This window comes from Procambarus clarkii, chromosome 22, assembly GCF_040958095.1.
Source record: "Procambarus clarkii isolate CNS0578487 chromosome 22, FALCON_Pclarkii_2.0, whole genome shotgun sequence".
Taxonomy (NCBI): domain Eukaryota; kingdom Metazoa; phylum Arthropoda; class Malacostraca; order Decapoda; family Cambaridae; genus Procambarus; species Procambarus clarkii.
Window position 1 is genome coordinate 35901948 of NC_091171.1, and position 11908 is coordinate 35913855.

At 45.4% G+C, this 11908-nt stretch overlaps 1 protein-coding gene across 1 annotated transcript; it reads left to right on the forward strand.

Moving 5' to 3' along the window:
• The first annotated feature begins 3148 nt into the window (after window positions 1-3148).
• Window positions 3149-3679, forward strand: LOC123761071 (golgin subfamily A member 6-like protein 7). Its single transcript, XM_045746982.1, has one exon. It carries the CDS (start codon window positions 3149-3151, stop codon window positions 3677-3679), a length of 531 nt encoding a protein of 176 aa, XP_045602938.1.
• The last annotated feature ends 8229 nt before the right edge of the window (window positions 3680-11908 follow it).

An 11908-nucleotide genomic window follows, 5' to 3' on the forward strand; every position in this document is an offset into this window, starting at 1 on the left:
TCTGACTAACTATACATATATAAACACTAACTATATAACTATATCAACACATATCTGGCTTACCCGTTTTCATCAGCTGGCTTTTCACTTTGCCCACCTCGTTCCATGACCTGGATTACCGTTTGATTACCTGGATTAATTAATTATTAATTAGTATATATTAGTGGTTTATTTAGTGTACTGTAAGGGTTTAATTAGCAGACTTAATGACTTTATTATCTTAGATAAAGGCTTAATTAGCAGACTTAATTACTTAACTACTTGTTGATAATGGTTTGATTGACATAGATAATGGTTTATTAAGCACACATTAATGCCTTAATTGACTCACAAAAAAGGCTTAATCAACACACTTAATGTCTTAATAGCTTACCTATGTGACTTAATAAGAACATATATAGCTAGATTCGATCAGGTAGTTTTTTATCGGTTTATCTGAAGTGGATGGCTTTAATACACATTCAGTCATCTGGCTTAGTAAATGCATCTGCCTATTGTGGTTAACTGGCTTAATTAGTTTACCGTGCTTAATGGCTTACTGCAAATAATGGTCTTACCTGGCTATTGTCATACCTGGCTTGTCATACCTGGCTTAATTGTCATACCTGGCTTGTCATACCTGGCTTAATTGTCTTACCTGGCTTAATTGTCATACCTGGCTTAATTGTCTTACCTGGCTTAATTGTCATACCTGGCTTACGTACCTGCCTTTAATAGCGTACCTGGCCTAATCATCTTTCCTGATTAAATTAGCTTACCTGGATTGGACGTCTCAGCTGATTTAATTTACCTACCTTGATTATGCGGCTTATCTGGCTTAATTAGATTGCCTGGCTTAACTGCCTTGGTATACTTAGCTCAGCATGTTTCATGCATTTAGGGCTTACTACCCTAAGCCCCCCCCCCTTCCACTTTCTTTGCTGAAGCCAGGATTTATCAAGCATTTACGAAACCAGTACATCTTCCAACAATCATATGAGCTTTATTTACTTATAACAAAAAGTGTACGAGCCTTGGAAACATCACAACCCAAGGTTGTTATAGTTATAAACAACCTCGTACGGTCCTTCGGAGCTCGTTTAACTGTTTCATTAAACAAAGCCGTCATGTTGGTTGAAAGATGTACTGATTTCGTAAGTGGATACGCTAATTTATCCCTCTATGGTTCATCACTGTGACCAAGCACCAAATGAGCGCTCAAACACGGCTTAAGGACAGCCTAATTGGTCCCTAACGACTTGCCACCGCCGCCCGCTAACCAATCGTCTTGCCCGACCTCTTTAAGTCCCGCTGGAGAATCTTAATGTGATCTTCCGAGCGTTGTTATGCACGTGCGGCTCAGCAGGCTTCGACGACACGTGGGTGACGGGAGCGGGCCTCTGTCGACAGATGACAGCGCGTGGGGGATGGGAGCAGGGCCTCTGTCGACAGGTGACAGCGCGTGGGGGGATGGGAGCGGGCCTCTGTCGACAGGTGACAGCGCGTGGGGGGTGGGAGCGGGCCTCTGTCGACAGGTGACGGCGCGTGGGTGATGGGAGCGGGCCTCTGTCGACAGGTGACAGCGCGTGGGGGATGGGAGCGGGCCTCTGTCGACAGGTGACGGCGCGTGGGGGATGGGAGCGGGCCTCTGTCGACAGGTGACAGTGTGTGGGGGATAGGAGCGGGCCTCTGTCGATAGGTGACAGCGCGTGGGGGATGGGAGCGGGCCTCTGTCGACAGGTGACAGCGCGTGGGGGATGGGAGCGGGCCTCTGTCGACAGGTGACGGCGCGTGGTGGGTGGGAGCGGGCCTCTGTCGACAGGTGACAGCGTGTGGGGGGTGGGAGCGGGCCTCTGTCGACAGGTGACAGCGCGTGGGGGATGGGAGCGGGCCTCTGTCGACAGGTGACAGCGCGTGGGGGATGGGAGCGGGCCTCTATGGACAGGTGACAGTGCGTGGGCGTCGGAAGCGAGTTTGTGTCGATAAGTGACAGCGCGTAGGTGACGGCAGCGGGCCTCTGTTGACAGGTGACGGCGTGTGGGCGTCAGAAGCGAGTTTGTGTCGACAGGTGACAGCGTGTGGGCGTCAGAAGCGAGTTTGTGTCGACAGGTGACAGCGTGTGGGCGTCAGAAGCGAGTTTGTGTCGACAGGTGACAGCGTGTGGGCGTCGGAAGCGAGTTTGTGTCGACAGGTGACAGCGTGTGGGCGTCGGAAGCGAGTTTGTGTCGACAGGTGACAGCGTGTGGGCGTCAGAAGCGAGTTTGTGTCGACAGGTGACGGCTGCGTGGGTGTCGGAAGCGAGTCCCTGCCAACAGGTGGGGCCGAGGTGACTATTTCTCATTACTTTTCGTCAGTTTCCCTTTCGGGACACTTACTGAGAGCGTGGAGGCTGGAGCGTCGTTGAGGCGGGTTCGTTACCTTGCGGTTATGCACTTTCCTTGTTTCCGAGGATCAACGTTTCCGGGGGGCCCGGTCACGGAGCAGGCCTCCTGGTTGGTGGTCTGATCAATCAGACTCTCTCTTTCATACACTGCTCCTGCTGTGTGACTGGTGCTGCTGTGTGACTAGTGCTGCTGTGTGATTGTTTATTTCTTCATGCAGAAGTTAGGTCTTGAGAAAAGAAAAACCTTCCCTGCTGTACTAGTTATTAAGGCTTCTAGCCTCTCATAAGGGCAGTATATCTGAATATACCTGCATGTGTCAGTTACTTTCTCTCTCTCTCTCTCTCTCTCTCTCTCTCTCTCTCTCTCTCTCTCTCTCTCTCTCTCTCTCTCTCTCTCTCGCGGCCTTGACGGTGACAGGAAGCCGGTTGCTTGTCAAATATCTACAAAGATTCGCCTTCTTGCTAAATGCTTCGTTCGTATACCTCACCAAACCTAACCTAACATAGATTGACCTAAGCTAACGTAACATAGCCTAACCTAATCTAACCCCAAGATAGCCTATCCTTAATCTTAACGAACCTAGCCTATCTTATTTTATGCTAATCTAGCCTAACCTAATCAATCTTATCCCATAACTTTCTATTAAAATATTTTTACCTCTGTCACCGTCTCTCTCGTCAAACCTTCGCCCTTACTCGTCTTCCCTCAGGACCTCGGGGACTCCATCCTTGCTGTGTTCACCTTCCGGAGCACGGAAGGTCATCACATTTGAACTGTAGCAAGCTATGAACAAACAACAGCAAGCTATGAACAAACAACAGCAAGCTATGAACAAACTACAGCAAGCTATGAACAAACTACAGCAAGCTATGAACAAACAACAGCAAGCTATGAACAAACAACAGCAAGCTACGAAGAAACTACAGCAAGCTATGAACAAACAACAGCAAGCTACGAAGAAACTACAGCAAGCTATGAACAAACAACAGCAAGCTACGAAGAAACTACAGCAAGCTATGAACAAACAACAGCAAGCTATAAACAAACTACAGCAAGCTACGAAGAAACTACAGCAAGCTATGAACAAACAACAGCAAGCTATGAACAAACAACAGCAAGCTATGAACAAACTACAGCAAGCTATGAACAAACAACAGCAAGCTATGAACAAACAACAGCAAGCTATGAACAAACAACAGCAAGCTATGAACAAACTACAGCAAGCTACGAAGAAACTACAGCAAGCTATGAACAAACTACAGCAAGCTATGAACAAACAACAGCAAGCTAAGCCTTTGACAAATGTGACCATTTAGTTATTACACATAAGATGCGTTCAAAAGGAATTACCGGAAAAATAGGCAGATCCCTGGAAACACAAACCGAAACTATCTCTATTTTCCGCTTGTTACAACTTGTAATAAAGTTGTTACATCTTGGCTTAACATGTCTATGACGTATTAGAACGTTGTTACAACTTGCTATATTGGTTGTTATAACTGGTTAGGGAGGTGTTAAAACTTGTTCGAACGTTGTACCAACGTCGTAGTTTCGCTGCGTGTTTGGCGGGATGGATCTACAATTTCCTGACTAATAGAACCTAATGTGTAATATTCAATAAAATAAAATCCGGTCCATCAACCGTGAAGAGCTCAGTCCCCCAGGGTACTGTTCTTGCTCCAGTACTTTTTCTCATCCTCATATCGGACATAGACAAGGACTCAAGCCATAGTACTGTATCATTCTTTGCAGATGACACTAGGATTTTTATGAGAGTAGACAACATAGAGGACACGGCAAACCTCCAATCAGACGTAAATCAGGTCTTTCTATGGGATACAGAAAATAATATGATGTTTAACGAAGATAAGTTCCAGCTCATGCGCTACGGAAAAAATGAAAATATAAAACGGGAACCACGTACAAAACTCAGTCAAATCATAACATAGAACGAAAAGGCAATGTAAAGGATCTGGGTGTACTCATGTCGGAAGACCTTACCTTCAAAGAACACAATAAAAGTAGCCGTCACAACTGCATGAAAAATGACAGGTTGGATAACAAGACCCTTACACACTAGAAATGCTATACCGATGATGATACTTTTTCAAGCCGCTAATGCTCTCTAGAGTGGCATACTTCCGTACAATGACAGCCTCTTTCAAAGCTGGAAAAAGTGATCCTCCAGTTGTTGCTTCCCCCCTCATTTAATACTTCAGAGTTAATTTAGCTGCAGTTCAGTGAGAGGTCACAGTGGTTCTGCAAGCAGTGTTAAGTTGCGGTATTGAGGGGAGGGTAAGGGAAGAGCAGTTCGGGTTATTACACTAACCTGGAGACCGTCCAGAGATAATTTACTGCTAGAATCCACTCAGTAAAACATCTAAACTACTGGGACCGACTAAAGAGCCTAAATCTGTATTCTCTTGAGCGCAGGCGGGGGAGATACATAATAATTTATGCGTGGAAAATATTAAAGGGGCTGGTCCCAAACCTGCACACAAAAGTAACATCACATGAGACCAGGAGGCATGGCAGGATGTGCAGAATACCCCCATTGAAAAGTAAAGGTGCAACAGGTACTCTGAGAGACAGAACTCTATCAACATCAGAGGCCCGAGACTGTTCAACACGCTTCCACTACACATAAGGGACATAACTGGCAGACCCCTCACAGTGTTCAAGAGAGAACTGGATAAGCACCTCCAAAGGATACTTGATCAACCAGGCTGTAATTCATACGTCAGGCTACGAGCAGCCGCGTCAAACAGCCTGGTTGACCAGTCCAGCAACGAGGAGGCCTGGTCGACGACCGGGCCGCGGGGACGCTAAGCCCCGGAAACACTTCAAGGTAGCTATGAACAAACTACAGCAAGCTGTCCACCCAGCTGTGAGGGCGCCTCACAGCTAAGTGGACAGCGCTTCGGATTCGTAGTCCTGAGGTTCCGGGTTCGATCCCCGGTGGAGGCGGAGACAAATGGGGAAAATGTTTCTTTCACCCTGATGCACCTGTTCATCTATCAGTAAATAGGTACCTGGGAGTTAGACAGCTGCTAAAGCTGCTTCCTGGGGGGGGGGGGTAACAAAAAAGAGGCCTGGTCGAGGACCGGGCCACGGGGACGCTAAGCCCCGAAATCATCTCAAGATAACTTCAACATAGCTATGAACAAACTACAGCAAGCTATGAACAAACTACAGCAAGCTATGAACAAACTACAGCAAGCTATGAACAAACTACAGCAAGCTATGAACAAACTACAGCAAGCTATGAACAAACTACAGCAAGCTATGAACAAACTACAGCAAGCTATGAACAAACTACAGCAAGCTATGAACAAACTACAGCAAGCTATGAACAAACTACAGCTAGCTATGAGCAAAATTACAGGAGGCTATGAACAAACAAGATACAATCATCAGTAGCAGGTATCTCTCCTGTACTTTAACCCAAATCAATGTAAAAAAAAGAAAAGATAATTCGACAGCGTGGTGGATATCTGAAGGGTATAAAGTGATGTACAACTATGCAAGACAACCACAAAATTACCCGATTCCTTGTAGAGGCAATTACCAGATGACAATCGTAGCAAAATTACCCCCCAAACTCCTTTTTTCTCCATTGCCAAGAAACGTTATTATTGCAACAGTCACAAGAACGCCTACGAGGAGATACTGCAACCCGTCCTCGACTCAAGTCCATTACATCCAGCGGTCGACCCCACAGACGCATTCAAAATTTTTTACATGCTGTTAATTCAAAATGGGAATTTTCTCAAATATAAATTAATATTATAATATATTAGTATATTGTGCATATATAGGGGTAGGTTAGGTTAGGTGTTTAGGTTCTGTTGGCGATTATTTGTATTTTTAGTACGTGGGTGAAGCATTTATAGCGTTGTGGTTAGAACAAAATTCGTGAGTGAAACACTTGTTCTGGAAGTGTTCGAACAGTCATCAGTTGTGAGTCGTGTGTAAACCATTTTCTATTCATAAACACCAGGGGGTTTGGTGGGTGGATGGAATCACTTTTGGGTCTTTGTTTGGAGGACGGGCTGGATACTGAGGCAGTAAAATGGGATCGAACCAGAGTCTCTTGACTCTCCAGGTACACGTACCACTGATGTGACCACGATGAACCCAATAGTACCTCACCTGAGAAGTACTACTAGTCGATAGTGTGTGTGAGTGGGAGGGGGGGGTGTCTTGGGAGCTCGATCAAGACTGAGAGTTCGATCCCTTACCATGACCTCATCAATTTCTCACATTGTTTGTCAAGTGTTACCGGTATGATAATTTCCTCACAGACACACAAAAGCCCGCTGCCACAAACATAAAGCAGCTCCCACACACCCACTGGGCATGATATTCTCAGCACGCCGGAGCTCGCCCGCATACCTCTAATTACGCTGCTTCCTCCTGCGTCCCGGCACACCTCGGGGTCGCCAAGTGATGTCTCTCCACCCAAACTTTCAAATATGACGTCTCCGACCCAGTAGGGTCCAAAACCTGTACCGGCAAGAACATTTTTGACGCCAGAGTGATGTCTCACACACCTCATCCTCACCAAATATATTAAAATTAATCAGATTAGGCTATGTTCGGTCGCCTTAGGCTATGTTCGGTCGCCTTAGGCTATGTTCGGTCGCCTTAGGCTATGTTCGGTCGCCTTAGGCTAGGTGCGGTTGGGTTGAGTTTGTTTATAAGAGTAATGATAACGTATGGAGATGCATACTTTTTTCAGATCTTAGACCCTTCTCGCGGTGTCAGTCAGTGGTCACGGCTGCCACCGTGGTCCTGGGGGAGGCGCTGGTAGCGAGTGGTCCGGGATTCCTGGATCGCAGTCCGTTGGCGAGTTAATTGGCGGCCGGGCTGGTGGCTAATGGATCGGGGAGCTGGAGGTATGTTTGGGTAGCTGGGTGACTGGATAGGAAGCGGGTTGTGTGTGTGTGTGGGGGTACCTAGGGGTGGGTGTTTTGATAGCTGTGTGTGGGTGTTTTGATAGCTGGGTGGGTGTTTTCATAGCTGGGTGGGTGTTTTGATAGCTGTGGTGTGGGTGTTTTGATAGCTGTGTGTGGGTGTTTTGATAGCTGGGTGGGTGTTTTCATAGCTGGGTGGGTGTTTTGATAGCTGTGGTGTGGGTGTTTTGATAGCTGGGGTGGGTGTTTTGATAGCTGTGGTGTGGGTGTTTTGATAGCTGTGGTGTGGGTGTTTTGATAGCTGGGGTGGGTGTTTTGATAGCTGTGGTGTGGGTGTTTTGATAGCTGTGGTGTGGGTGTTTTGATAGCTGGGGTGGGTGTTTTGATAGCTGTGGTGTGGGTGTTTTGATAGCTGGGTGGGTGTTTTCATAGCTGTGGTGGGTGTTTTGATAGCTGGGGTGGGTGTTTTGATAGCTGTGGTGTGGGTGTTTTGATAGCTGGGGTGGGTGTTTTGATAGCTGTGGTGTGGGTGTTTTGATAGCTGTGGTGTGGGTGTTTTGATAGCTGTGGTGTGGGTGTTTTGATAGCTGTGGTGTGGGTGTTTTGATAGCTGGGGTGGGTGTTTTGATAGCTGGGGTGGGTGTTTTGATAGCTGTGGTGTGGGTGTTTTGATAGCTGTGTGTGGGTGTTTTGATAGCTGGGGTGGGTGTTTTGATAGCTGGGGTGGGTGTTTTGATAGCTGTGGTGTGGGTGTTTTGATAGCTGTGTGTGGGTGTTTTGATAGCTGGGTGGGTGTTTTGATAGCTGTGGTGTGGGTGTTTTGATAGCTGGGTGGGTGTTTTCATAGCTGGGTGGGTGTTTTCATAGCTGGGTGGGTGTTTTGATAGCTGTGGTGTGGGTGTTTTGATAGCTGTGTGTGGGTGTTTTGATAGCTGGGTGGGTGTTTTGATAGCTGTGGTGTGGGTGTTTTGATAGCTGTGGTGTGGGTGTTCTGATAGCTGTGTGCGGGTGTTTTGATAGCTGTGTGTGGGTGTTTTGATAGCTGTGTGTGGGTGTTTTGATAGCTGTGTGTGGGTGTTTTGATAGCTGGGTGTGGGTGTTTTGATAGCTGTGTGTGGGTGTTTTGATAGCTGTGTGTGGGTGTTTTGATAGCTGGGCTAATGGATATGAAGCGGGTTGTATGTGGATATAGCTGGGTGGATGTTTAGAAAGCTGGGATAGGGTGAATAGCTGGGGCGGCAGATGAACTGTTACATGGCTGGGTGGTAAGGTTGTGGGTCGCTGGGGCCGGTGGATGGTTGAGAGGGTCGATAGCTAGGAAGGTTGATTGTGTGAATGGATCTACCTGGTTGGCAGGCGCAGCTAAGTGGTTGGGTTGGTGGGTGAACTGCTGCCTGGCTGTCGGTCGGTCGGACTGGCTGATTGGTTGACTGGCTTGCTGATTGGTTGAGATAGCGGGGGTGAATCGCTGCCTGGTTGCCGAACTGGTTGACTGATTGACTGACTGATTGGCTGGTGCGTGAATTGTTACCTGGGTAACTTGCTGATTGGCTGAGTTGGTAGTCAGTTGCTATATCTGACTGGCTGTCAGACTGGAGACCGTTCAGCAAGTCAGAAATCCAATTTTCCTGACTGGTTTGTAAGTGTCTCAGACAAAGGCCAGTGGCATCACAGTTAGTTGACTGGAGAGACAGATTGGAAAAAAAAGAGTTTGATTTCAAGGAAATTTCAATATTCATTTTATTTGTACTACTAATATTTTTTTGTATTGGATATGTACTTGTTTTTTGTTAATTTTGTTATACATAAATGATAGTAATTTGTAATATCATTATCATAATCGGTTTACTTATAATTTCTCTTAAACCCGAAATTATCTTCGATTTATTGCATACATTCAAACTCGGACGATATTTTCCGATTCCTGAAGTTTCCTGAAGTTACTGTATTTGCAGGGGACACATATATGCATTTAGTCCAACGCCAACCCAATACAATACTGTATTTACATTCACAAAATCATACGTTTCCACTGCAGAACCTCTTGAACACGTCTTTCAATAAATGTATGATGAAAATACATACAAATATATATATATATCGTTGTAAATTAGGTGCATCTGACACGCTCGGAAAATACTGGAAGGTATATATAGCTTCCTGGAACAACCTTAACTCTAGGCTTTCGCAGGGGACCAGGAAGAGTAGTGATGCACATTACAATCATCCCTGGAATGTACTGTGTGGACCTGGAAGCCACGAGGAAGTCTGCATGATAGCTAACTTGGGAACGTCTGGAAGGACTCTGAGACGTTTGAGAATTAAATACTGGGCTTTTGGAAGCGACGACGAACTCATAATTAAGTTTCGGGCCTTTCCTGGAAACCTCGACTAAATCTGATAATTAGTAGAGAACTCCTGAAAGCCTTGAGGAAGTCTCATAATTACGTTGTAGAGACCTGAAAGCCTTGAGAAAGTCTCATAATTACGTTGTAGAGTCCTGAAAGCCTTGAGGAAGTCTCATAATTACGTTGTAGAGTCCTGAAAGCCTTGAGGAAATCTCATAATTACGTTGTAGAGTCCTGAAAGCCTTGAGAAAGTCTCATAATTACGTTGTAGAGTCCTGAAAGCCTTGAGGAAGTCTCATAATTACGTTGTAGAGTCCTGAAAGCCTTGAGGAAGTCTCATAATTACGTTGCTGACAAATGGAGGTCTTGAGAAAGTCTAATACTGGCATTGTGGACACACTGAAATCTCGAGGAAGTCTGATGAATGGTGATCCTGAAAGCTACCTCCATGAAAAAATATATTTTTGTAAATGAATGTATTAGAAAATGGGATCCCTTCAAAAAACAACACACACAGTAAAAAGGACGCAGCTCACTACATCAGAACAGGAGAAAGAGAAGGAGAGAGCAGATAAAACCGTTAATCTTACCCTGGGAATTAGCATATACAACCCTATGTCCTTGAGTCATAGATGTTTGCATGGAGCTATGAAAGAGAGTTGACCAGACCACACACTAGAAGTTGAAGGGACGACGACGCTTCGTTTTCGACTTGAGAATGGTCCAGGACCGACCGAAACGTCGTCGTCCCTTCAACTTCTAGTGTGTGGTCTGGTCAACATACTTCAGCCACGTTATTGTGACTCATCGCCTGCCTATGAAAGAGACTCGCCTCTGTTCACCCAGATCATGACCATTCAAGTTCAAGTTTATTGAGACGATAAAATACACCTCAAAGGGGATAGAGTAGCTTAGGCTATTTCTACCCTCCTCTACGTCAGGTCCCTCAAGCGGCGCACGAATATACTGAGTACAAATCCACAAATCACAATACAAGAATCATATTTTATATAGCAGGTTAATGTAGTAAACACAGCATATAAGTCTTGGGCAAAGTGCTTGTAGCTCCTAAGTATTCTGTCTATCATACCATTATCACATATCCAGACAAGTCGATGAAATACTTATTTCCTTATTATGTAGTACAATTCTTATGTAGTACAATTCGACTTATTTCCTTATTTCTATAGTTATCAATAAGTTGACACTCTACTACACAATGATCTAAGGTGTGGGCGTGCATCATACTACATAATTTACACTCGTTATTTATTTCACTGACATTATCACCGTATTGCCAGAAATATTTGTATCTTAGTCTTAATCTCATGTAAATTGAGTCCTTCCAAGACGACCGTCGCAGCCGCATTCCAGCGGAGGTAAGGTAAGATAATTATATGGAGAAAGAGTTAAGCTGAGCTTATACTTTGTAGAGATATATAAAGACGGAAGGGGTGGAATGGTGGCCCACAATCACTTGCACCATCGGTGATCGAACTCCGACCTTGCAAGTAGAGACCATGTCACTATTGAGTGACAAGTGTCAAATATTATTCCACAGCAAACAATGTAACAACGTTATTTGTACTGTTTTCTACCTTGTTGTAACAACATAATTTTGTGTAACCAAACTCTGTTGTCGTTAAAGTGTTTGTATTTTGTTCACGCGTTGAATACGATAACAATTTCGCAATATTAAAGATAATCAAACATTCCAAATGCAGTGATTAATTATCTGTTCAATACTGTTCAATACTGGCTTGATGCTCCCCTTGATAGTTAGTTCCAAATGCAATGTTATATATCTGAATGACGTTATGATCAAAGCAAACCATCATTAACTGCCCCATCTTACACCGCTACTTATCTCTGAGCATCTCAGGAGGAATGTTACGGGTGCGGAGGAGGTCTGGCTGGTAACCAAGATGGTGTGGTCAGTGGGCCGGCCGGCGGGAGGGTAAGCCACTCACCCAAGTCGTGACTTGCTCCGGGGGAAGTGTTGGAGGTCACGCCCTTCCTCCTGCCGCAGCCTTCCTGCCGCAGCCTCACACACACAGACTAAGAGTAAGGGGAGACATGATCACAACCTACAAAATCCTCAGGGGACTCGACCGCGTAAATAATGATAAACTATTCAACACGGGTGGTACGCGAACAAGGGGGACACAGGTAGAAACTGAGTACCCCACATGAGCCACAGAGACGTTAGAAGGAACTTTTTCAGTGTCAGAATAGTTAACGGATGGAATGCATTAGGCAGTGATGTGGTGGAGGCTGACTC

Excerpts from the sequence above, each read along its gene's own strand:
- LOC123761071 (XM_045746982.1), top strand. The coding sequence starts at position 3,149 with ATGAACAAACAACAGCAAGCTATGAACAAACAACAGCAAGCTATGAAC.